This window comes from Heliconius melpomene, chromosome 4, assembly GCF_056956725.1.
Source record: "Heliconius melpomene rosina isolate 202511_hmr_F chromosome 4, ASM5695672v1, whole genome shotgun sequence".
Taxonomy (NCBI): domain Eukaryota; kingdom Metazoa; phylum Arthropoda; class Insecta; order Lepidoptera; family Nymphalidae; genus Heliconius; species Heliconius melpomene.
In genome coordinates, this window is record NC_140392.1 from 3936893 (window position 1) to 3964494 (window position 27602).

At 31.1% G+C, this 27602-nt stretch overlaps 2 protein-coding genes across 2 annotated transcripts; one reads left to right on the top strand and one right to left on the bottom strand.

Moving 5' to 3' along the window:
• The first annotated feature begins 45 nt into the window (after positions 1-45).
• On the top strand, positions 46-19093 carry LOC146539484 (alpha-tocopherol transfer protein-like). The gene is made up of 7 exons (XM_085184974.1): positions 46-197; positions 7430-7526; positions 12446-12605; positions 14347-14602; positions 16259-16369; positions 17449-17585; positions 18060-19093. Exons 2-7 carry the CDS (start codon positions 7439-7441, stop codon positions 18175-18177), a joined length of 870 nt encoding a protein of 289 aa, XP_085041100.1. The 5' UTR covers positions 46-197; positions 7430-7438; the 3' UTR covers positions 18178-19093.
• On the bottom strand, positions 18058-27396 carry LOC146539485 (clavesin-2-like). Its single transcript, XM_085184975.1, has 7 exons — positions 27182-27396; positions 25269-25347; positions 24765-24930; positions 23937-24183; positions 23655-23765; positions 22559-22692; positions 18058-22164 (listed from the first exon to the last, which is right to left on the bottom strand). The coding sequence occupies exons 2-7, from the start codon at positions 25345-25347 to the stop codon at positions 22053-22055; spliced, it is 849 nt and encodes a 282-aa protein (XP_085041101.1). The 5' UTR covers positions 27182-27396; the 3' UTR covers positions 18058-22052.
• Positions 27397-27602: the final 206 nt, after the last annotated feature.

The following is a 27602-nucleotide window of genomic DNA, read 5'->3' on the forward strand; positions in this document are numbered from 1 at the left end:
GATGAGCGCCTTTATCGTGAAAGCAAGAGTTACGAATTACGAGTTTACGGCCAGTCTCTATGTTGCGTTTAGTTCGGTTCGAGAGGCCGTTAACACTACACGCGCGCGTTGACAAGTAAACACTATCTACTAAGTGCACGCTTTCGAGTGAATACTAACTAATTGTTATACAACTTAACTAAGGATTTAATTTTAAAGTAAGTTAAGTTTTAATTGAAATAATATTTTGCTTAAAAAAATGTTTATATAAATATTTTTACAATGATATGGTATTACACATTTTAACCCTAAACTTACATATAACTCCTATCAATTATTATTTTTTTATTATCTTTATCTGTTTTGTCTTATTTCTGGTGGATTTTTTTTTTATCAGATCAGATAATTAGGTAATTATTTACGAAATATTAATCACGGACTCGATTGTTTCCTGTAAATATTATAATAATAAAATTAAATGTATGTATAGTTATAATTTACCAATGCACAATGCGCCTAAAAAATATAATTAATATAACTATTTACTTTTTTATTTATCATGTTTTCATTTAGAGCATATATATGAGGTTCAGTTGATAAACTTTAATAATCATCTTCTTACTGTACTCCGCGTATAACAGAGTAGGCAGAGAGATGCTAGTGTTAATACACTCCGTTCCAAACTTTCCGTCGAATTTTTCCAGGCATTGCGGGTTGAGTGGCGCAACTCATCGCTTGGCTTTTGTCTTGGTGCCAAAGCCGAGAAATGAAATATCAATAAATAATAGAAGGGATCGAACCCACCACCATCACGTTACAGTCACACACTTGCACCCCTGCGCCACGACAGCCTCATAGAATAGGCAAGGTACTATATATGTACACTAACGAAATATCCTTGCCTCACCTGGTCTGAATACCATACATAAATGTATGAGGAATTAAAAATTGGAAACTTAACGCATCTGGAATACTAATACTTCAACGAAATAAAAGAATGTAAACGTAAGAAGACAGAAACAATTTACAAGTTTGTGACTTTCTCTAACGATTTTTTGTTAAAATATTTAAACTTTTCTTAAATACTCTTAAGTTTTTTAGAACATGCAGTATTATATATATAGGAATGTGAAATTTAATTTAATTTTAAATAATTATACATATAAGCTTAAAACGTTTCACTAAAATTGCTATGTGTAAGTATAAATATTAGGTACAGCCATTTTCTGTATGGCTCAGTAAATTTGTATGAAATAAAAATAAAGTAATTACTCTTATCTTATATTTTGTTTATGCTACTTATTTTTAATTGCTGCAAATATCGTCAATTTATATAAATTTCATATCATATTAATTGATTTGTCATTCAGTTTTAGTTCAATGACATCAAGAGTTATCGTGGCGAAGCGGGTAGCTATACAATATAAACGCAATAGTTGTCAATTCGATCCCTCTTAAAACAATGAAGTAAAAACTGAAGCGCGGCGTTCAACTCCATCATACATCACTCAGCATTTCACATTCACGGAAGTGAAAAACGCACTGCCTTATTATTTTAATAGATTCTCTTTGCTTACCCTGTTTCGGGAAAAACGTATAGCTGAAAATAAATAAACTTAAATTCGTTATGACTTCCAAAAGTTTTGATGATTGTTCATTTTAGAAGTTCCATACACTTTAACTATTTACAGTATTTACTTTACATATTTATATATGTACTATAATCGCTTTCCTTTCAACTAAGGTATGTTTATTTAGCTCATCGTACGCTACAGCATCACAATATTTCAATATTGCCATTTCACGACAAGACACTGCCAATGTAAATCAAAATATTTACTATAGTTCTAAGCTAGAAATACACGAATATATACTAGAATATCTACAACAATATAAATAAATGAATACGTAAAAAATAATTTATCGTGTTAGGAAGACGTTATAATTTATTTAGAAGACATATATAGCTAGGTTTTGTTGACTTATGCGCTGTCTCTGGAAGAAAATATTATTATTATTATTATAAAGTAAGAAAAATCTTAAAATCGAATCTGTGCAGCCAGCATCTACAGCTATCTTCAAGTCGGCCACGACCTATTGACCGTACTGTACTTTCATTATTTTGCAGTTCACATCGAAATCTTGGGATAAGAAGAGAATTGGCAACATTGTAATAAAACGTAATAAATTACCTTACGTTTTACTCGTTCAGAATAGTAATGCTTACAAAAGATCCTATATAAATACATATAAAATACGCCTTACAATTGTTAAATCGTGTCGTTCCTTTTGACCTTGAGAATGTCACACATACTCGTACCTGTATCAAGGCCGTCTTATAATATAAGACATTTATCTTAGACATATTACAAAAAATGTCTCATGAGCGAAATACACTGTGGTTTTTTTCGCATTATAAACATGTTTTTAACTTTTTGCTGTATCCTGCACACAGAGAGGTAGGCAGAAAGAACTTAGTGTAAACGCACTCTGTTCGCAGTTTTCCGAATTCTGGAGGCTTTCATACTACACTGAAATGAAAATATTATGTATCCCCAAAAACATTAACCATTTCATTTCCTCGAGTGGGAATCGAACCCACTGACTGTCGCATTACCAGTCCCACAACATACGAGTGAGTAAATGTAAATGTAAAGAAATTTAACATAGAGAAAGTGAGAGGGCTAATTAATATTTAAATTAGGTAGAATACCTACCTAGGTTAAAAGAGTGATTGAGTGTTTTAGAAGCAGGTTTTTTAAATATATACAGAGTATAAGAATATATATAATATAAGAATATTTAACATTTGTTTTTAATTCGTAGAAGTTTATAAACTTCAACCTTAAGTTATGTTTTATAACTATAGTAGATCTTGCATTTATCACTAACTAGCGGCCCGCTCGCGGTTTCACCCGCGTCAACTATGTTATTATTAATTTCTGTCTCCATGACTACGTCCTAGTGACGTCTATGCAAAATTTGAGACTCCTAGCATTTGTAGTAACGAAGTTTCATACAAACTCTCGACCCCAAAAACAACCCCTCAGGAGACGAATATTGCAAATTCCCGTCTTAGCGAGCACCTACGTAATATAAGTAACTCCTGTGCAAAATTTGAGATTCCTAGCACATGTACTTTCTGAGATTTCGTGATGAGTGAGTGACCTTTCGATTTTATATATATAGATTAAAAACTAAGAGTTCCATTTCATACTCATTTTTATATGAGAAAGAGAGAAAGAGGGAATCCGGTGGAAAGTTAAGTGGAGATGGCTCATCATCCATCATGCTGAAGCTTTTGTCAAGATGCCATAATTTTAATCTTTATAGTTTAGTTCTGGTTAGTTCTGGTAGTTCTGGTTTCTTAGTCTTAAATAGTTCCAGAACGTAGACTTTTATGTCCTCGGTAAATGCTTATCATGCTCACCAACTCTTGTTAAAAAAGCATTTTCTTATTAATCTATCCATCCTTCCTAATCCAATTTATTTTTTTCCGCTAACACTATGTATTAGTTTTTAAAACTTTGTTTTCTCTTTATAATATGTTTTTCTTTTTTATCGTAGCTTTCATTAAATAATTTAGTTTCTATATATAATTAAATCAAATCAAATTAAATCAGCTTCACGCTGTATCCCGTATACAGCAGGATAACTAGAAGGAACCTAATGTTAAGACACTCCGTTCCTCATTTTCTGCCGAATTCTGGAGGCATTGCGTGCTGAGCATAACTCAACGCCGCGCCTCGACACCAGAGCGAAGAAATGGAAATATAAATGTAAATAAATATTTCTCTTCCTCGAGTCGGGATCGAACACAAAACCGGCCTGTATATAATATGTATTTAAAAAAATTATAAACATATAGTTATAATTGATGGATTGATTGAAATATATACTGGCTTCGTCTATCTGAAATTCCACAACATTGAGAAAGTAGCGTCGATTTCATTCGATATACTCAGTTAGATTATCGATTGCAATATTTCCTTGGATACGTTTCAAAACTCTTTAGATGTTGGTTAAAGCTGCAAACTACTAAATGGGTTGAGTTACTTAATCGCTTAAACCTGTTTATAACTCAAGCTTTAAGCAGTTAATGAAGAATTTTAGTAAAATTACTTAAAATAATTATAAATTACTTTTAAGAAAAAAAAATAAGGAAATTATCTTCCTTATTTCGTCATACGTAATGTAAGTAATTGCGTTAAACAATTATTTTTGATGATATCTGCTCGAAGACTCGTGAAATATATAGTTTGTGTTTAACTAAAAGAATAATACTGGTATGTTAATTTGTTCAAATACTTTTATATATTTAACATTTGTATAAAAATAAACGTGTCCGAGCAACCTGTTTCTTGATTTATTAAGTAACTTTTATAGATTTCTATTTTTTGCTTCAAGGCAGAGGGAACCTAGTGTTAATATTCCAGTTCCTCGAGGGAATCGAATAAACAACCTTTAACATTTACTATGTATATATGTTTGTGCACATGGGCAACGACTCTTTAGTAGATTGTTTCAGTAGTTTTTTAAAATAAAAAAAAACAAAAGCAGTTAAAGATTAACATAATTTATTTTAAAATTAACAAACTACACTAATAGGAAGAAAAATAAAATTAACACAACTTTTTCGACTTGAATTTATTCCTTTAAGTTTCGAGTGACTTTGAATTTTCAATACCTAAAAGCTGATAACAAAAAAAATATATATTATTCGATGTAAATATATTTGCCATTCATTTGGCATTTCAAATAAGTAGCGAGAAATATAATTATGTTCACTAGGATCTTGGAAAGGTATATATGTAAGGCTTTACATAGTTATACCTAACGTGACCATTCTTTATTCCGTTCAAAACGGGACATTGAAGTTTTCATACTTTTGTTATATCATCTTGTCGCTGTATCCCGCACACAGAAGGATAGGCAGAAGGAACCTAATGTTAAGACGCTATGTTCTACACTTTCCGCTGAAGGCATTGCGTGTTGAGCGACGAAGCTTAACGCCGCGCCTTGGCTTGACACTAGAGCGAAGAAGTAAAAATATAATTTTAAATAAATAATTCATTTCCTCGAGCGGGGATCAAACCCACAACCACAAAACAACACTTTGTACTCCTACGCCACGAATTGCCTCTACTTTTGTTTGTTTTTAAGGGTTTTTCCATTCCATTACTATTTTTTGGCAATGCGCATGGACTTTTTACTATAGTTAACAGAGAAACGTAGTTCGATCAAATTTTCGTGCCAATTTAAAAAACGTGACATTTTTACTTCCCGGTGCCGTCCGTGGAGACACCGGGACACACCAGCTAAAAACGGGACGGTCACGTTCACAACGGGACATCTGGTCACGTTATATATAACTTGTTAGTATCTAAATGATTAAAACAATGGATGTGGTTATACACAATTAAATTAATTGCTTATAATGGTAGAATATAACATGGGTTTTCCTTCCTTAGTAATGCAACTATGTAATTTGTTTTCATTCTATTAACTAAATAGAGCCATGTTATATTCGCTGAAGCATTTATATCTTTAAATGCTTGTTTTATATATATATTGTAAGAAACTATTGAAAATATTAAATAAAGTGAGAAAGGTAATGAATTAAAACAAGGCTCAAATAATTATTAAACAACTCAAGGGAATTATCTAGCAGTCTAATAACAACACAGAATACATTTACTCATCCGAATCATTCATCATTGAATAACAATATCCGATAGTAAAGAATTCATCGGGCAGAGTGACGTTAGCGATCTTTCTCCTTCGGTCGCCGTTGACAGCCTTAAAAAGTGCCAGCCAATAATTAGAGAATTATATTAATTTTATTTATATACTAGCGGACCCGGACGCGGCTACGCCTGCTTGAAATATAAGAATATAATTTCTATAGAAATATAATTTCAATCTAGATGAAATGCTAAAAGTGACTATTATATTTATTTTCATAAGGATGAATATCAAAATGACGCGGTAACGAACGCGGTCGCGTAGCGACGACGGTTGTTATTAACATGGCAGAATAAATTGCATGTCAAATTAGAAAGTATTTTAATATATTAGTATATATGTGTAATGTAATGTTATATAGCCTATAGCACTTCTGAAGAATGCAGCTTTCATACAAAACAAAAACATAGTAAATCGGACCAGTAGATCCAGAGATCTTAGCGTTCAAACAAACAAACAAACAAACAAACAAACAAACAAACAAACTCTTTCGCTTTATTATATTAGTATAGATAATTTGTAAAATAAATCCAAGTCGTCGTTAAACGTTGACAATTGAACGATATGGTCAACACGAATGGCCACAAAATATGTTTTTTGTGGTCATTATGGCGCAATAGAGCAGAGTGTAATTGTAAACCACGATGATCGAGTATTCGATTTTAACTCGATAGAATAATCATTTTTAAAACATTCTCATTTCTCCGTTCTAGTAAGAAGAAACGCGGCGTTGAGTTTCAGCACTCAACATGTGACTTTTAATGTCTACGTTTTTAATTTTCTCCTAATTCAAGTTTAAACATACTCGTATGTATGTTTAATATCTACTATGACAAATGTTGAGTCCGTTGAGGCAGGTTCTATGTCCACTCGGAATTATTAATAAATAATAATTTAATGTTCGCTCCGGTAACACGCAATGCCTTGAAAATTCGGTGGATAGTGGAACGCGGTGTCTAAACACCAGGATCCCTCTGGCTACATTGCTCTAAGCGTGATACAGCGTGAAGCGGGTAAAAAAAATATAAAAGTTGACATATATTCACAAACTGATTATTTATAAATTGCTATTTATATAGGGTAGGTTTCTAACCAAACTGTCTTTATTGCCATTACGTCTCTACCTTAAATACCTATTTGCCGCAATTTTTTAACAGATATAAAATGAAAAATATAATTATTAATTATTCATAATATTTATTATGTTTATTAAATTTGAATATTATATTTTATATTTTGACATATTTGACCTTGGACATTGAACAAGATAATTTTATTGTTAATCATAGTGTTTTCCTATTTCTTATTAAATTATATTATTTCAAGAACAAAATATTTATTGATTTTATTTCCTATATTTTATAATCGATGTTATGAGATATTACTATATCTTTAGTTTGTGTGTAGAAGAAGTTTAAGCAATTTTAAACAAAAACAAAAACTTTTTTTACGTTATATTATTGACATCTATCTTTTAGAGTCTTTACCTTCATATAACAGGGTAGATAGAGAGAACCCAGTGTTAAAACACGTAACTCCTCACGTGTTGAATTGCGGAATTCAACTTCGTGTAATAAGAAATAAAATACAATTTAGGCATAAATATTAAAAGTATTCATACTGTCTATCTAATTTCAGTACTAAAATCTACAAATAACTTTCAAATATTATTTCAATTATTTATGATATCAAATATGTGTTTCAGTTTGCAACAATGCCTGACCAAGAAGTAGAATCGGCGGAAGCGCTAGTCGCAATAAGGGACTGGCTTAACAAGCAACCACACTTGCCACATGACGTTGGTGAGTATAAAATAGATTTTGAAGTTATATTTTTTTAGCTTTAGAGGGAACCTGGGAACCTATGGTTAAGTCACTCCGTTCCCTACTTTTCCACGAAATCTGTTTTCGGCGGAAAGTGCAATGCTCTGAAGTGGCGGAACTTAACGCCGCGCTTTGTCTCGTTACTAAAGTTAAATGAAATTGTTTTCCTAATTTAAGTCACATTTTCATTTACACTAAGATACAACTTAGTTATTTCTTTATTAGACCGAGGTCGAAGGCGCGAAGCCACAGACAGGTGAAAGCCAATTTTGAAATTTCGTTTTTGAAATTATGAAATATCGAATTAAAATTAAAATAAATGGGTGTAATTGATGTGGAGGATATTGGGTGGGTGTAAATGTTCTGGGGATTTTTCACTCTGGAATGTATTTTTTTTAACAAGTGCTGTTTTCTTTAAAAAGTGTGATATGATCGGCAAAACAATTTTGAACGGTTTTGGTTTTTATTTTAACGATTTTAAATTAAAATAATATACCTATAGAAGAATAAAGTAAATCATATGTTTGAAGACGAGTTAAACTGAATGAAGGCGAAAAAGAAATCTCTTATGCCATCATTAAAGAACACTTTACTATCATTTTATGGGTCGAGAATCACGATTTAAGCGTTGCAATGTTTTGGAAAGAGTAAAAGTAACGTATATCGGGTTAAAGATCGCGGGTTGACTTACATATGATAGTAACTTAATTAACCTATTTTTTTATATATGTAAAGTACAGTTAAATATCATAAAATTTATCGAACATTAAATATCATATTAATTTTTATTCAGCTTTCGCTGTATTTCGTAGAGGGAACCTGCACCTAATGTTAAGATACTTCTGTTCCTCATTTACCCACCCGTATATAACATATTAGAGAGCACAATAGACATATACTTTTTAAAAAAACGTATAAATATTCGAACCTGTACCTCTTTGGAAACCGTCCCAGTGCTCTGACAAAACTTCATACCTTCATCTTTTTATTTCCTTAGTGTGGGCCTAACAACTATAAAAATGTTAAAAAACACAATAGATCTACAAGTCTGAAGTCTCTTTAAACGTCTCTTTGCCTTTAAGTATAAGAGAGAATGAGTTACTTAAATAGGGAGGGGTGATTTGAGATCCATATGAGTAATATATACATATACATATAAACATATCTTTAACTTTCTTATTAAAGTTATCTTTTTTTCCTCATTAAATAAACTAGCAAATACAATTTCTGATAGCTTACATAAAACATGTGAATAAACTTTATTGTATTCTTATATGATTTTATTATACAACAAACGTTTTTAAATTCTATAGGAATTCACTAATTTATATGACATTTGGTCTTTATATCGTAGCTTGAGGCTAGAGGTCACGTTAAAATTGAACACAAAAGTTGAAAGTACGATGTATGTAAATATTTAGAAAATATAGATGGTTTATTAATAATATAAGCAGTTATTTTGTGCAGAAAAATTCAATACAAGTTTCTAGTATTTAATAGTATCGTTTAATTAAATAATATTAAAATGTATACTAGATTATTATAATAATATTGTTAAAACATTAAAATCATAACAGCGAGCTTTACTCTCGTTGATATCGAAAGTATGAAATGTTTGGAAGAGTAGCTACAATGTCAAATAAAAAAAATATTACGCAAAATAAAAAAATAATTAATTTTATAAGTTCTAGTAGCCTTTTATCTATACTTACAATAAAATAGTTATGAATTTGTGTACCTATAGGGAAAAAATGTTATTTAACCGATCTTCTTAATATAGGTGTTATTTTCCCATGATATATTAAATACGGAAGTAATTCAGATTATTAAATTAATTATCATGAAGTTCAAGCGGGCGAAGCCGCGGGCGGATTGCTAGTAACTTATAAAATTAAATGTGTAAGTTTTTCTAGGAACATGAACAGAACGCCAAACGCTACTTACTATGTAGCGTTAATATCCATAGAGAAATGTATAGCGGTGAAAGTTGTTTTCGAAATATACACGATAATAGCTAAGGCTAATGTTCCTCCTTTCATTTTGGAGATGTTTCACTCTTGACTCTAGAGATGACCTTTAACAACTATTTATTTAATCTAATACTGGATTATTCTGTATTTTACGCTATTCAGCTTCACGCTGTATCCCGCATACAGCAGGGTAGGCAGAGGGAACCTAGTATTAAGATATTCCGTTCCCCACTTTCTGCTGAATTCTGGAGGCATTGGGTGTTGAGTGGCAGAACTTGAACTGAGTGACTGAACTCACTTCCTTGAGTGGGAATCGAACTCACAACCGTCGTGATACAGTCACACAATTGTTCCACAACACCACGACGACCTCGATTGTATATTAGTATTCATTTTTTCATTTCTTTCTTCATTTCTTCGCTCTGGTCTAGACAAAGCATGGCGTTAAGTTACGCTACAGTGACGCGAATTCGAGAGAAAGAGAGAGAGGCAGAGAATAGAGTGTAAAATAACCTTTAGTTTATTTTTGCAAACAATACTATATGCAGGATTAAGCAAAAACAATGAGAAAAAAATTCTACGTAAAAGATAAATTAATAACAATTTTGTTGAAAAGTTTAAAAACTCTTTATGTAATGCTAGTGTTGCTCCATGTAAGTCTTCGCGCATAGTGCATACTGAATATATTAGTTACGTCAACTCTATGCATTTGTCAATAATATAGAAATATATAATAACTATATGTTTTGATTATTCTTACATAGAATTACGATTTTTGCGACATATAAATCTATTAATTTTGATTATTTTTGTACATGAACCTAGAGTTAAGACATCCCGTTCCTCACTTTTCGTCGATTTTTTTAAGATATTACGTGTTGAGTGGCAGAATTGAATTCCCCATTTTTTCTTGACACAAACACTTGAGAGCGAGGAAAAGGAAAATATTAAATAATTCATTTCCCCGATTGGGAATCGAACCCACAACTCACGCTGTGCCACTGACCTATGGTGGTTGATTCTAAAAATAAATAACAGTTGAAAAATATATAATAGTTGTATAATTTAGTTAACAACTATAGTTAACTATTTGTTGCTAAATACATTAGAAACCGTAACAAATTCGTTGCGAAGCAGTTGCTCACGCTCATATGTAATTATGACATACGTTTAGTACAGTACGGTCAACCAGTTGTGGCCGCTAAAGTTGACTGTAGATGGCAGAAAAATGGGCAAAAGTTCATAATATTGTTTTAAGTTTTTACTAATAAGGACTTAATTAAATTAATAAATTAATTGTAATAAATTATTATCGTTGTTTCTTTGGAGTACATATATATTATGATTACATTGTAATAAAAATTTGTAATTAATTAATAATTTATAACAGAATAAAATCTTCACGCTTTATCTCACATATAGGAGAGGAGGCTCAGGGAACGTAGTGTTAAGACACTTCACTCTCCACTTTCCAACCACTTTTTCGAGGTATCGTGTGTTGAGCGGCGGATCTCTATGTTGGACCTTTATCCTGGCACCAGAGCGAAGAAATATAAATAATTAATACATAATAATTAATTCCTCTGAATGGGAACATAACCCAGAACCGTCAGATTACAATCACTTCCTCGTTCCGCTGCGCCATGACGGCCTCAGAATAAATTATTATTATTGTCTTTTATATTGTTTCTTAATATATATATTTTCAGAAACCAGAAGTAACAATTTTTACGACTAAATGTCAAATAAAAGGAAACAAAAATATCTGTATACTTATAATATTAATAAAAATTAACTACTTTACAGCATAATATACACATATATCCTACATCTATATTTATCTATTGCTTGTTAATAGTCACGTACACTTAAGAGCACATCTAGTAATAGTTAAAGAATGCTTTAAGCCTGGTTTCCACCAAGATAGAGGCGTAAGCGGGTAAAGCTTAGGCGGAACGGACTTATTTTAAATGAAATAGGCTTATATTTCAAACCAAAAAATATTTTTGTATTATTTTGTACTTTTTAGAACTAAGCACTTCAATATATTTTGCTTAGTTGGTCCTTTACGTCCAACTATTTATTTATAAGTGTGTAGGTAACACTTGTGAGGTCCTTAATGGGTTCGTTCGGCTCGGTGCAAAGCAGGTTTTAAGTTTATAAAGAACAAATTGGTGTGAGTGATTACTCTTTTCTTTTCTTTTTTTTATTATGTAAAAATAAACAAATAATGAAATATATGTAATATGTATACATATATACACACAACACGCAATATTTAGATTTCTAGGTTCACTAGGTTATTTCTGCCTACCCTGCTTCAAACGGAATATAACGTTAAACTAATTAAAAAAATATTATTAAGATTTGAATTCTCTACCACCGCTTCTGTTAGATAATAAATAAGTCGGTACATATAAAATATGTTAATTCAAAGAAGATACAAGACGAAATAAACCGGTCATACAAAAAACATTATAATATTTTAATACTGACGCCTAATGTGAGATCATCAATTATTATCATTTAAGTAAAAAAGCGGATTTCTTTAGAGTCTATTAAGTTGTAAATATTACATGAATCGGCAAAAATTATGTTGGAAATTGTTAATATCTTTTTAATATAATGTTTTTCAATAGTATCTTGGTATACATCTTTCAATTTTTGCAGATTAGGCAGAGGGAATCTAGTGTTAAGACACTCCATTCCCTATTCTTCGCTGTATTTTCAAGGTATTGCGTCTTGAGTGAAATACTTAGTGATATTATAAAGGAAACGGAAGTTTCTGAATGGGTCACGGAGTGTATTAGCACTAGGTTCCCAGGTTCCTTCTACCTATCTCGATATATGCGGGATACAGTGGGAGGCTAAAAATAAAATATTTAATCGTTTTATTATCATTGATAACTTATTATTTTTCTATAACAGAGGAAATACTGCTCCATCGGTTCTACTTAAGTTGCCGCAAAAGTATGGAGCGCGTGAAGCGAACTATAGACCTGTTCTTCACCATCCGTTCTACGGCGCCCGAGCTTTTCCTTAAGAGAGACCCGTGGTCACCGGAAATTAGACGAGTTTTTGAAATTACGTAAGTATTATTTTATATATTTTATAATTATTATATATTTCATTGTGTACACGTTTATAAATATTTTTGCTTATTAAAAAAATAAAATTATTCACTTCAAAGTTTATGTTATTGGTAGCGATTCAACCGCGGCTTTACCCGATTTAATTTCTTTTTATATTATAGCCAAATTATACATAATTCTTAAATAAATTGTCTTATTCTGCACGCATAAGGTCTGTTACTGTAAAATTTCATCTAAATCCATTTAGCAGTTTTTGCGTGAAAGTGTAACAAACATTCATCTTTACAAACTTTCTTATTTATAATATTAGTAGGATAGTAGGAAATCGCGGCGTTGGAAGGCGGCGAAGGAAATTGAGTTCTCAACACGAAATTCCTGTAGATTTCGATAGAAAATGGGGAACAGAATGTACACTGTTTTCTCTCTGTCTACCCAGCTGTGGTACAGCGTGACGTACTGTATTGTATTTATTTATTTTCTTAAAAAGTTGAATCAGCCCCATTCACAAGGTTGCTACGAATCATTAAATATTATTAATACTTAAAGTAGCTTTCTATTTTTAAATGAAGTCTTGCCAAAATTGAATATTTATTTTCAAAATTAAAATACAATTAAACATTAACCGTATTTTGGGAAAGGTCGCACGACGTTTCTTAATATGGTCCAAAAACATAATAACCAAATAATGACGCAAATTGTCGTAAACTTTTTTTACGGTGTTACGTAAGCGGATGAATCAATGTTTTTATTATCAAGGGCAAAGCCCTTTTAAGATTTGTGTTCGAATTGACATGTTTTATTGACTATACCTTTAGAAAGCCAGACGAAAGACACTGCTAGTGTAGTGGCACTAAATATGACTGGTTGCAACTGGTTGTGAGTTCGATCCCCATTTGTGAAGATTTATTTAATTTTTTACCTATAGGAAAAATATGTTTATTGATTTGAAAAACCTGTTTTCCTTCGACTAAGACAAAATATGAATTTCTCCTAAAGATTTAGACTTACCAATTTTTTACGTTTTTGCAATTAAACTTAATCTCAAAGATAGAACAACTTTTTTTTACTTTTCTGTCATTGCATTCTAAAATGATCCTAAAAGGGTTTCGTTTTTTCTTTTTGAGGTACGGAATCCTAAATATTACTCTTAAGAATAAATGACAATATAATATTATTATTATAGATATAAAATATATACCTATCATAGACTTGTTCGTACAGTACGAATTAACCCATAAAATACCATTCAAACCTGTTAATTAAACTATGAAATTTGTTTTTTATACAATTTGCGTCATTCTAATAGTGATTTACATATTAAACAAAAACCTAAAGCTTCACCTCTTACTTTCGAAGAATAACATATTTTTTATAACAGTCTATAGTCAAATAAAAAGGTTTATGATTAACATGGTGATTTTTAAAGCAAAAATAAAATGCTATAAGATTTGATATAAATATATTTTAACTATTTTTTTTAAGGCCAGTCGTGGCACAGGTGCACGAGTGTGTAATAAACGTGACTGGTTGTGGGTTCAATCCAAGGAAATATATTCATTTAAATTTATGTTTTCATTTCTTTGCTCTGGTGTCGAGGCAATCCGCGGCGTTAAGTTCCGCCACTCAACATGCAATGCCTCCAAAATTCGGCGAAAAATGGGCCCTGGTGTTTGTGGGATACAGCGTGAAACTGACTTTCTTTACATTTTTCAATTTTTTTTAAAATTTTATTTACAGTGACATGTTACCACTTCCAAACAAAACTAAAGAGAATTACAAAGTGTTTATCTACCGTTTGAACAATCCCGACTACGACTTATTCAACTTCGTGGACGCAGTCAAGACGTTCTTCATGCTAGCTGACACCAGGCTTACTGAAGAGGACGACATTCCTTCTGGAGAAATACCAATATTCGATTCTGCGAATATTACTTTGAAATTTATAGGAAAAGTCAATTTGTCAGTGTTAAGAAAATATATGACGTACACGCAGGTTGGTAGCACATAATGTTACAAAAAAACTATTAACTTTTTTGTAGTTGTGGGTTCGATCCGCGAGGTTGAAATAATTTAATATTTATTTTTTTATTTTTATTTTTTATTTATTTTAAATTGGGAAACAAACAGCGTTTACAATACTTTTTAGTATAATACATATCCATATTCCACCTGCCAATAAAGTTATTCCAAGACTTTGAGTTCTCAACACGTAGTTTTAAAATTGGCGGATGTTAAAAATAGGTTTTCAGCACTACTTTACCCCATAAAAAAATCTTTTTTCTCCATAAAATGAAACTCCTTTAAAATAACAATAGTTCAGATATAATAATTTAGATTTGCCACCTCTTCCATAACATGTTCAAGGGTTTTCCTCAAAAGAGCTATAATTGATATATACGTTCACATCTCGTCAAGGTAAATTTTAATACAATTGTTAGAGTTCTGTCATCAGTAGTTTTTGTAAACAATTTTTTATGTGTTTTTGTTAGATTCCAAATAAATGAAATCAAAATGTAAATGTTATAACTAAGAACATTTTCTTAAAGTAACATTTATTATAATTTAAAAAACATATTATAATTAATGATATTTTACAAAAGATGTTGAGACAATCCAAAAATTATAATATGAACACTTGAATAGTAAAAAACATTATATCATTTTAAAAGAGATATTCACGCTGTATCCCGAACACAGCAGGGTAGGCAGAGGGAACCTAGTGTTAAGGCAATCCATTCCCCACTTTCCGCCGAATTCTGGAGGAATTGCTTGTTGAGTGCCGAAACTTAACGCCGCGCTTTGCCTCGACACCAGAGCGAAGAAATGAAATTATTAATTTAAATAAATATTTCCTTTCCTCGAGTGGGTATCGAACCACAACCAGTAGATTTTGCAGCAGTACTCTCCTTATATGACCACAGACGTCAACAAAAAACTACCACCGGTTCTGTAGGCAGTTCTGCTGAGAAGAGCCTGTTAATAGCAGAATAACTAAAAACATATACATATAACATGTTGACGTATCGTTTATATAATATGTGAATTTAAATCACGTCCATTTTAAAACAATGCGGGTGTAATAATGATACCTAGTTGCACGCTATATGCATATTAGTAGACATTAGTTTTTTGCGCGAATGGCCGATACGTAACTCAGTACAAAGTAAATTAAGTAAATGAATCACGTTGAACAAATACCTATATATAAGTATATAAAAAAATGAATATAAAAATACGCTTAAATAAGCCAGTCGTGGCGCAGACAAGAGTGTGACTGTAACGTGAAGGTTGTAGGTTCAATCCCCATTCTAGGTAGTTATTATTTATTTATTTTTTTCTTCGTTCTGGCACCAAGATAAAAGTCCAAGGTTAAGATCCGCCACTTAACACGCAAAATTAACACTAGGTTCCCTCTGTCTTCTCTGCTGTGTGCGGGATACAGCGTGAATCGGATTTAGTTTTTTAACATCTCAATTTTGATCATATATTATTAATTTTATCTTATTTATCGAAAAGGAATAAAATAAGAAATTAGACTTCAAAATGTATGAATACGTGGAACCTAAATTAATCATTGCATATTTTATAAAGTATGTAAATCAATTAATTAATTAATTAAATTCAATTAACAGTTAAATTGTTATTCCAGGAATCAATACCAGTCCGGCTAAAGCAAGTGCACGTCATCAACGCACCTTCGTACATCAGCAAGATATATGCACTTTGTAAACCTTTACTCAAGGCAGAAGTTGCTAAAATGGTATGTTCATTCATTATTAAATTTTTTAAAAGTATTTTCCATACTGAAAATATACTTATTTAAAAACATAAAGAAGTAAACGTAACGGGATTTGAACCCGCACTCTTGGGAATCGAAATATATGCGTGAGGTGCGAATATAAACTAAAAGAGAGTTATCTATTACATAGGTAGGCTGTTTAATCTATAATCTATATATATATAAAATCGAAAGGTCACTCACTCATCACGAAATCTCAGAAACTACATGTACTAGGAATCTCAAATTTTGCATAGGAGTTACTTATAGGACGTAGGTCCTCGCTAAGACGGGAATTTGCAATATTCGACTCCTATGTTTTTGGGGTTGAAAGTTTGTATGAAACTTCATTACTACAAATGCTAGGAATCTCTTTCGAATTTTGCATGGACGTCACTTATAGAACGTAGGTACTCATGGAGACAGAAATTAAAAATAACGCACTTCACGCAGGCGAAGCCACGGGCGGGCCGCTATAACCTATAATTATATGAGTAACGCAGCTGAGAAATAAAACAAAGAGTTTATATAATTTAATAAGAAAACGAAAAGATCTTCCTTGTCAAGTTTTTTATCCGGCTCAAATTGAGATTGACCTTGTCATTTATATAGTAATTAATGGATGTATTATATAGTTTTTCTTAATATATTATTTATAAAAAGGAATAAGTATGATAAAATAAAACTTAAATGCAATAAAACGTGCCGACATCCTGTTATATACGATGACGCACATAATAAAATTAAATGTGTAGGTATATTACAGAAGGGCGGGCAGTCGTGAAAGGTAGTGGGTTCGATTCCTACTCAAGGAAATGAAATATTTTATATTTTAATTTTCTTTGCTCTGGTAACAAAGTAGAGCGCGGCGTTGAGTTACGCCAATCAACACGCATTGCCTCCAGAATCCATCGGCCATTGGAGAGTGTCTTAAAACTAGACTTCCAGGTTCCCTCTGCCTATATGCGGGATACAGCGTGAAGCTAATAAAAATACAGTGATTGCAAGGTTGAACCTTAAGGTTTTATTTCTGTAATTAGTATTGCTAATTTTACATTTAGATAAAGTTCCACGAACCAAATTCGGACACGTTATACAAAGATGTGCCGCGGGAGCTGCTGCCTTCAGAATATGGTGGAAACGCAGGTTCAATTGATCAGATTAAAAGATATTGGATAAAACGTATTGAAGCTAAGAGGTAAATTTAATTAATTATATAAAATTAGTAATTGTAAGAAATATTAATCAAAATATTATCTATTTATCATCTACGAATATTTTAAAATCATAAAATTAAACAATGGCAATTTATTTTATATTAATTTGTAAACTTTTTGCTGTCGATTGTATTGTTTTTTTTTGTTTCTGTGAAAACATTAAGTTATATTTCTGAAGTAATTAGTATAAATAACTAAATTAATAAAAAGTAAATATTTTGAAATTATATTAATTTGTACCCAGTCGCAGAAGTACAAGAGGTATTGTTTACGCGATAGGACGTGTGTGAGGTCCACTTGAGGAAATTAAATGTTTTATTTTATCATTAAATAATATTTTTAACAGTTTTTAAATACCTTACTTACTATATTATGAAACTTTGTATAAATTTTCTTTATATAAATTTATTGATATTTATTGATAGAGTTCTAATGAACCTTTCTATTCTTTTCAGAGATTGGTTCCTAGCGAACGACAAGAATTGGGCCGTGGATGAATCACTGCGACCTGATAACGTAAACGCACAAGTCAAGGAACTGCCAGGGTCTTTCAGATCACTCGCTTTTGACTGATGAATTACTAAATTATCATATTATTATACAATATATAGAACTGTTAAATAAATATAACATCTGAATTAGTTCCTTCCTAGAAATGTTATAAACAAAAGTAAATATAAAATTTTATATTATTGAACGTTATGGCAAATTTTTGTTTAAATAAATATTCCAATATATTGCACATAATATTACGAGTGCCTCAGCATAAAAAAGAAAGAAGAAAAAATATATATATAAACATTCTAACTATAGCACGATAATTTGATATACCTAGTGAAATAAAAAAAAAAAAACAAAATTAGCTTCACGCTCTATCCCGCACACAACAGAGTATTCAGAGGGATCCTAGCGTTAACACGCTCTGTTTCCCACTTTCCGCCGAATTCTGAAGGCATTACGTGTCAACTGGCGAAATTGAACACCACGCTTTGCTCGAGCACCAGAGCGAAGAAATGAAAATATACATTTAAATAAATATTTTAATTCCTCGAGTAGAGTTCGAACTCAGGACCAGTCTAATTTACATTCACACTTTGTACCACGACTGGCCTTAATGAATATATGGTCTGTAAAAGAGAATATAAAATGGTAAAATTGTTTAGTTATTTTGCTATACTCTCGTTGCTTATGTGCAATTCTATTATATTAGTAGCAAGTTAAGTTTAAAAATAAGTTGCTAATATCTTCGTAATTTAAACGGTGAGGTATAAATATGTACTTTAATATTTTTTTTCATGAATTTTCCTTGTGGCAGTCAGTGTAGTAGAAATATACATATAGTGTATAAGGTTATATAAGATCACAATTATTATATTTTTTTCAAATAATTACTTATTTTTATAATTTTTATACGTAATTATTAAGAAAAAGAAAGATTTATACTGTTATCTAGATTTTATAATATTAAGAAATAAATATTTACAAAGAATTATGTGATATTTTATTTATTTATTATTCTATATTCTTAAGTATATCATATTTATATGTTCACAAAATATAAGAAAAAATAATAGTCAAGATTAACAACAACATTTAAAAAAAATGTATCCAAAAATGTTTTAAGAAAGTAAACATGTCTTAATTATAACTTCCTCGAAGTTAGTGACGTAGACGAATATTTATTAATGCAAACTTTTTATAATATATAATACTAGCGGACGCGCGCAGCTTCGCTTGCGTAATTAGAGGTGAATTTTAATAAATCACGAAACATGTGTTCAATGAAATATTTTTGAGAGTCTAAATTTCAAATTTTATAAAAATCGGTGGCGTTTTAAATTTTTTTCCATAATAACTTCCAACCCCTATTTCACCCTTTTAGGGTTAAAATTTTTAAAAATCCCTTCTTAGTGGATGTCCAGATTACGAAAGTAAACATCTGTCCAAATTTCACGTTTCTACCACCAGCGGTTACGGCTGTGCGTGCGTCTTACCTCAGTCAGTGAGGACAAGTCCTTTTATATATATAGATTACTAGTGGACCCGAACGCGGCTACGCCCGTTTATACTATACGAATATTTATCTATATATATAAAAGGACTTGTCCTCACTGACTGAGGTAAGACGCACGCACAGCCGTAACCGCTCATGGTAGAAACGTGAAATTTGGATAGATGTTTACTTTCGTAATCTGGACATCCACTAAGAAGGGATTTTGGAAAATTTTAACCCTAAAGGGGCGAAATAGGGGTTGAAAGTTAGTATGGAAAAAAATTTAAATCAGCACCGATTCTTATAAAATTTGAAATTCAGACTCTTAAAAGTATTTAATTGAACACGTGTTTCATGGTTTTCTAGAATTCTTTCCATAAGGGTGCAAATAAGGGGTTGAAAGTTTGTATGGAAAAATTCTTAAATCGCCACCGATTTTTATAAAATTTGAAATTTAGACTCTTAAAAATATTTCATTGAACACATGTTTCATGGTTTATTAGAATTCACCCCTAAATACGTAAGCGAAGCTGCGCGCGTCCGCTAGTTAAATATATTTATCAAATTATTTTCAGTTTTCAATAGAGATGCGTTAAGCAAACTCATTTTGGGTGACGTTTTCTAACAACAAACTTTGCAAATAGTTGCTTAGCAACGACGGTTGTTATTAACTTGGCGGAATAAATTGCATGCAAATTAATAAATATTTTAATATATTGTTATATATCGAAAATATTACAAATATGAGAAAAAAAAGTATCCTATGTTCATCCCGGGACCCTCAAGTATCTCTATATGAGTATTTTATCACAATTAAATTAGCGGTTTGGCCCAGATTGCGTAAAAGACAGACAGACAGACAGACAGACAGAGTTACTTTCGAATTTATAATATAGGTATGGATTATTCTATATATATAAAAGGACTTGTCCTCACTGACTGAGGTAAGACGCACGCACAGCCGTAACCACTGTGCGTAGAAACGTTAAATTTGGACAAAAGTTTACTTTCGCAATCTGGATATCCACTAAGAAGGGATTTTCAAAAATTTTAACCCTAAAGGGGTAAAATAGGGGTCGAAAGTTTGTATGGAAAAAAAATTAAATCGGCACCGATTTTTATAAAATTTGAAATTTAGATTTTTAAAAGTATTTAATTGAATACGTGTTTCATCGTTTTCTAGAATTGCCCCCCTAAGGGTGCAAATAAGGGGTTGAAAGTTTGTATAGATTTTTTTTAAATCGGCACCAATTTCTATAAAATTTGAAATTCAGACTCTTAAAAGTATTTAATTGAACACATGTTTCATGGTTTTCTAGAATTCTTCCCCTAAGGATGCAAATAAGGGGTTGAAAGTTTGTGTGAAAAAATCTTTAAAACGCCACCGATTATTATAAAAATTTTAATTTAGACTCTTAAAAATATTTAATTGGACATGTGTTTCATGGTTTTCTAGAATTCACCCCCTAAGGGTGCAAATAAAGGGTTGAAAGTTTGTATGGAAAAATCGTTAAATCGCCACCGATTTTTAAAAATTTGAAATTTAGACTCTTAAACATATTTCATTGAACACATGTTTCGTGGTTTATTACAATTCACCCCTAATTACGCAAGCGAAGCTGCGCGCGTCCGCTAGTTATGAATAAAATGAAAATTTAATTTTATACATATTCGTATATTTTATATTAAATGCTTCAAACTCTCTATCTAAAGAAAGCGGAAAGTAATAACAAAGTGACCTATCCCTTATTTCTATCATATTAAGATAAAAAAATAAGCTTAACACTAATACATTAAATTATAAATAACATTGAAATATTCAAAACTTATGGCAAACAGAAGTCATTTGTAAAAAACTTTTTTTTTTGTATACCAAGATGTCAGTTGAGTACGAGTGGGTCATCTTGCGACACGTATCTGTTATGGAGGAACTTGTTAAGTCATAAATAAGGTTGTCTTTAGAAAAAACATAATTTCCATTTATTATAATAATTGTAAAGTAATTATAATATTTTGACTTTTTGTTTTGTAACAGAATATTTCATTTTTCGAAATCGATTCTGACCTTCAAAAACTTGCTTAACTGATAACTAATTGCAAGATATATATCTCCTTTGCTTACAAATTATTATCGATATTTTTAATATTTATGCCGATTTCCATTTAAGCCAAAATATAAATATTGGTTGTTATTAAGATGGCTATTAAATAGGGTTCTTATATAATCTACATGTGTAAAAATAACTTCACGCCCTTTTCTGTATAGCAGGATTAGTAGACGGAACCTTTAACTAGCCTGGGAACCTTTGTTAACCAAGAGTATCAAGACATTAAGAATTTTCAAGATCTGGTGCGTTTACAAGCAAACGCTAGCCCACTGCACCACGACTATTAGATTTCCACTTAAATTAGGTAAACATTACTTTAATAAACATATAATTTTCAATTCAATTGATTAATCAATTGATAGAGTTCTAAAGGAGCCATTCATAGAGCTGTCAAATGTGTTATATTTTACTTTCTTCTCCATGTCAGCCTTCCACGCGTTATCATTTAAGAAAAACTTTCTGAAACAATAATAGAAAGTACATATATATTGATCAGAAATAATAATATTAATAACATAAATGTTAATGGAAGTGTTTGTTACGCTTTTACACAACTCGATAATATAAAATCGTGAAGAATATTCTCCACGATTTTATATCTTCCAGTAAAGGCCTTATAAGTATTAATTCGGCTGTTCCAGAGATTAGATCGACCAAACAACAGATAGACGAAAATGTTTAAATAACTAAATATTAAGAGGACCTATTTATTTGTATACAATATCGTCGTACAAACTCCCATAATCAGCAATTCCGAGATAAAAAGAAAAGATAGCCTATATGTTGCTCTGAAAACTCCTCTATCTTCCACTCAAAGACCAAAAAATCTACAAAACCATCAAATGTGCATTACCTGTGATCATCTATTTTTTTTCTCCATTCCTCGCTTTGCTTATGGAAGCTTCCAGCTCCGCCGCCATACTCTACAGGCACATATTTTTGATCCATATACTGGTATAAACTCTCAACGTTCGTATGAATGTGGATCTGAAATTTTTTTTTGAATTATAGCTCGACTTCAAAGACTTTTGTAAAGCGCGGCGTTAAGTTACGCCACTAAAAAAACACGTGGTTGAAAAAACAAAACAAAAAAACTTTGAGGAAACTATTTTAATATCGTTTTTATTAGTTTTATAAATAAGGAATATTTATTCTAGCTAATATGTTCAAATTTATTACAAACTTGTTTATATATTTTGTATTATCAAATTAAAACATCATCTCGAATAGTTTTATTTACATATCCTTTTGGCTTGCACTATTTGAATAATTCAAGGATAGCTAGTGTTATTCAATTTAGTGCATCTTAAAATATATCAACAATTAATTTCTATTTACATTAGACGTGAGGCCAGTGGTGGCGCAAGGTGACCTACATTTTGTGCCTCTGAATGGACGTTCGGAGGAGAGTGGGATGGAGTGTCTTAACACAAGGTTCCCTCTTCCCTCTACCTACACTGCTGTGTGCGGGATACAGCGTGAAGTTGAATTATGGATTTATTTTATTTATTTACATTAAACGTGATACTATTCTCATTGCCCTAATACTTCCTAATCCTAATTCAAAAAAGAAATTTCATAGAAAATTAACTTATTGTATGCTGACCATTAAACAAGGCTATTGAAAAAAGCACTACATTTTCTGCCAAGTGTGACAATAGTATCTTTCATAGAATCTTATGAAAGACAATTTAAATAAATTTTCTCTATCACGTGAATTATGTTCAATTATTATTCTTTATTTTTTCTTTTTTTACCTTCATTCTGTATTTTGAATATAGCAGGGTAGGCATAGGGAACCTTTTGTTAAAACATTTAAATTGCAATTTAAGGCAAAATTTTTGAAACATTGCATATTGAGAAAGTGAAGAAACTCAACTCCGTGCCTTGCCATTTCTCGAAATTAAAATATATTTATTTTAATTCTAGAATATTTTTTTAATACTTACAATATCAATTACTTCAGAAGGCAAAATTGGTCGTATAAGTGAGTACACCTTTTCATAATACGAGGGTGCCTTTATACCTATGATTTTTTTTACTCGTATTGGCATTGATTCCTGTAAAATAGGTAAAAGTATATAAAAACACAGAAACACAAATCTGTAAATGTATAGATTTTCTTTTATATTTTTTTTATATTTCTTATTAATATTATATTAAAAGATCAGTAAGTAATATTTATCTCAATATATAAAATATTTAAAAAAAAGTTTTTTATATTAACTTACCAACAAAAACATAAGGAAATCCCTTAAATAAACTATATTCAATTTCGGAATTAATTTCAAAGAAACAAATGACAAGTCGATGACAACATAATGCTCGTCCGCATAATGGGGGTGGAACGTGATCCAAGCGTCTTTATGTATTCCTACAGTTTTCAAGAAATCGTAAAATAAGAAATTTTCTGGTGTGGGCTCGTCAAATTTGAAGAATATTGCCTCTTTGTCTTGGAATGGATATGTTGCTATAGCACTGGAATGGTTATATATATATTAGTAATTCCGATCAGTAAGCTGTAAACGGGTCGCTGTGGGTTCAACTCCCAGGGCAATGAATTATCTAATATTTCCATTTCCTTGCTCTGGTAACAAGATAGTGTGCGGCGTTGAATACCGCATCTCTAAACGTAATGTCTTGAAAATTCGGCGATAACTTAAGAAAGGAGTACCTTAACAATAAGGATTTGGATTCCACTGTATGGAAAACAAAATCACGGTGGAAGCATACAAGGTCTACTTTACTGTTTAAAAACAATTATCAATAGAAAATAGTTATAAATAATAACATAATATGGTGACACTTTACATTATGTTAAATTATACGTATTAAAATATATAATAGGTGTTTCCAAGTTAGTACAATAAGGTAATTTTCTTTAGCAAATATGAACGGCGGATGTAAATAAACATATATAATGTGTTCAAAGAAGAGAATAAAAAAAATATCGAAAATTTTTAAAGCTTCATTCAAACAGAAAAAAAATACAAAATGGAAGGGTTTTAATATTATTTACCTATTTCCATATTTTTTTAATTAAATTATAATATACTTACGTGCGATCAATTATGTTCTTCACATCAGGCAGTAGAGGATCTCTTCGGGTATAGACTTCGGGCATCAGGGCTCGCGTGGTGCAAAACTTATCAATGTACTTCTTGGTCCCCTCTAAACTGAAGTAGCAAGTATGCAAGAACCTGTAGAGTAACTGATCGTCTGAAACTGTGAAACGGCTAAATAAATATAAGTGTAAGTACATTTATGTCTTAAAAATATATAAAAAAGATGGGTTTTCTCTCTAAATTTTAGGGGGATGTAGGGGGATTGTAATATTTAATATTTTCATTTCCCTTTTCCGGTAACGAGACAAAGGGCGTCGTTGAGTTCCGCCACTTAACACGCCTTGCCTCCAGAGTTCAACAGAAATATTAACTTAGCGTCAAGCAAAAAGAAATTATATACCAATTTCAAATCTATTTTGTGCTAACCATTAAATTTTATAATATATATTTGACATAATTTGACTATAATTTAAAAACATTAGGCCATCTAAAACATACATAAATCTTGAGGTAAGTGAGGTTCCTTTGACATCCATTCTCTTATAGCAATCAAGTCTTGTTTACCATCGTGAGGCATCTTTAAGGTAAAAAAAAAATATTAAAAAAAATCATAATATCAAATAAAATAATTCACTTTACAGAAGCCAGTCATGGCCCAAGCTCAAGCGTACGATTGTAAATGCACCAGGCTATGGGTTCAGTATCCACTCGAGGAAATGGGACATTTACATATATTTTCATTTCTTCGCTCTGGAGTCGAGGCAAATCGGCTTTGGATTCCACTACTCAACACGCAATGCCTCCAGAATTCGACGAAAAGTGGAGAGCGGAGTGTCTTAGTGTCTTACTAGGTCCTCCCCAACTGCTGCATGAGGGATACAGCGTGAAGCTAAAAAAACACTTTAGGAATCAAATACCATTTGGCTTAAAACTTAAAAATAAATATATGTTATAAATGAATGATATATATAATATATATGTAGAATCTAAACATATAATTTAGTATACTACAGTATAGAACATATTTCCATGACATGTCAAAGCTTTTTCCGTGTTATTATATTGCAAGGTCATTTTTGTTTCTCTATTATCTAATCATATTATTGTTATTTCATTTAATATTATCCTTTTAAAAGATCTTTGCTTAAATATTTTAATATTTTTTGTAAACGTGTTAATAAAAATTTTACTACGGGGGCGGACTTGGACGAGTTCCAATCCCGTTAGTTTAAAATTTTTATACGTTTTCTAGAAAGTATCTTTGCTTCAGCTTCTAGCATAGTAGATAAGTCAGAGAATGACGTAGTGTCTAAACACTCTTATTATTTTTTAATTTTCGATAGAATTTACCTTTGTTATAGTTATACATGGTTATCTAAATATGCAATGAAATCAATTAGAACCTTTTGAGTAGATGTACAGATAATTACGCAGTCCAAGCGGGCGAAGCCGCTGGCGAGATCATAGTATGCTATTCAATTTTATGAATAAAAGAAATGAATCGCAAATACTATTTATTGAATTGATTTTTGCGGTCATCTAGGCGCAGTGAGTCTGTTTGTGATACACACTCGGGGTATGATTATATTTAAATTATTTCCATTTAAATTTTAAATAATATAAATATTTGATTTAAATAAAATATTTATTCAAAAATTATATTTCCATTTCTTCGCTCTAGTGTCGAGGCAAAGGGCGGCGTTGAATTCCGCCACTCAACACGCAATGCCTCCAGAATTCGGTGGTGCGTGGGGAACGGAGTGTCTTAACACTAGATGTCCTCGCTTTGCTAAAACAAACTGCGGCGTTGAGTTTCACCACTAACAACCTATGGCTCGATTGGGTGGGAAGTGGGAAATTGGAGGCTTTGTATATCCATATATTGTATATAACATAGATGGAAGCTAAAAAATGCAATAATTACGTAATCTTGTTTATATATATAAATATTATTTACACAAGTAAATTAGTATAGAAAAATATTTAAATTTCAATTAGTTTATTAGAATATCTATTTAGTAAGATATATGAGAACTATTTTAAATGAAAAATTTGCATAAAACTGTGCTAAAATAAACATACATTTGCTAGCCAATAAAATATTTTATTGTATATTTAATTAGATATGTATTTTTTTATGCATTAGGTATTAAAATAGTTTTGTTTTTAAAGAAATGGCTTAAATTTTAAATGTATTTATTATTTAAACATCAATAAACCTCAAAAATAATAAACCTATAGTATTTTTTTGTAAATATAAAATTATTTTAAATACGAGATAACAGTACACGTTATATATTAAGGTAATTTGCAGTTATACTTTTTTACTATATTATAGTTTTCTAAAACAACTTTCATTTTTGCACAAAAATTACAAAATATAAGCAATATTTCTATTAAGGTGTCCGTACCTTGATTTTTTTTTATTGTTTGTAGATCTTTCCCTTCGCTGCGTCCACTAGTGGCTAGTGACGACGGTCACTTATCGTATACTAAACGTTGCAGTTCTTGTTTTCTCAAATCAAGGATTCTAACGCTTTATTATAGTTTTAATATTTAAAAATATATGAATATTAAGGAGATAGTAAGGAAGTTTATTTATTCTATTTATTATTTATTTAAGAACTAGTGGCCCCGCAAGTTTTTTTTATTTGTTTTAGTTTTTTTTTAGTCTGCACACAGCACGGTAGCTAATAGGAAATTAGTGTTTAGAAAGTCCGTTCTCATTAAAACATTTCCGTTCCCCATTTTCCGCTGAATTCTGGAGACATTGCGTGTTGTGTGGCGGAATTCAACACCGCACTATGCCTCGTTACCAGACCGAGGAAATAA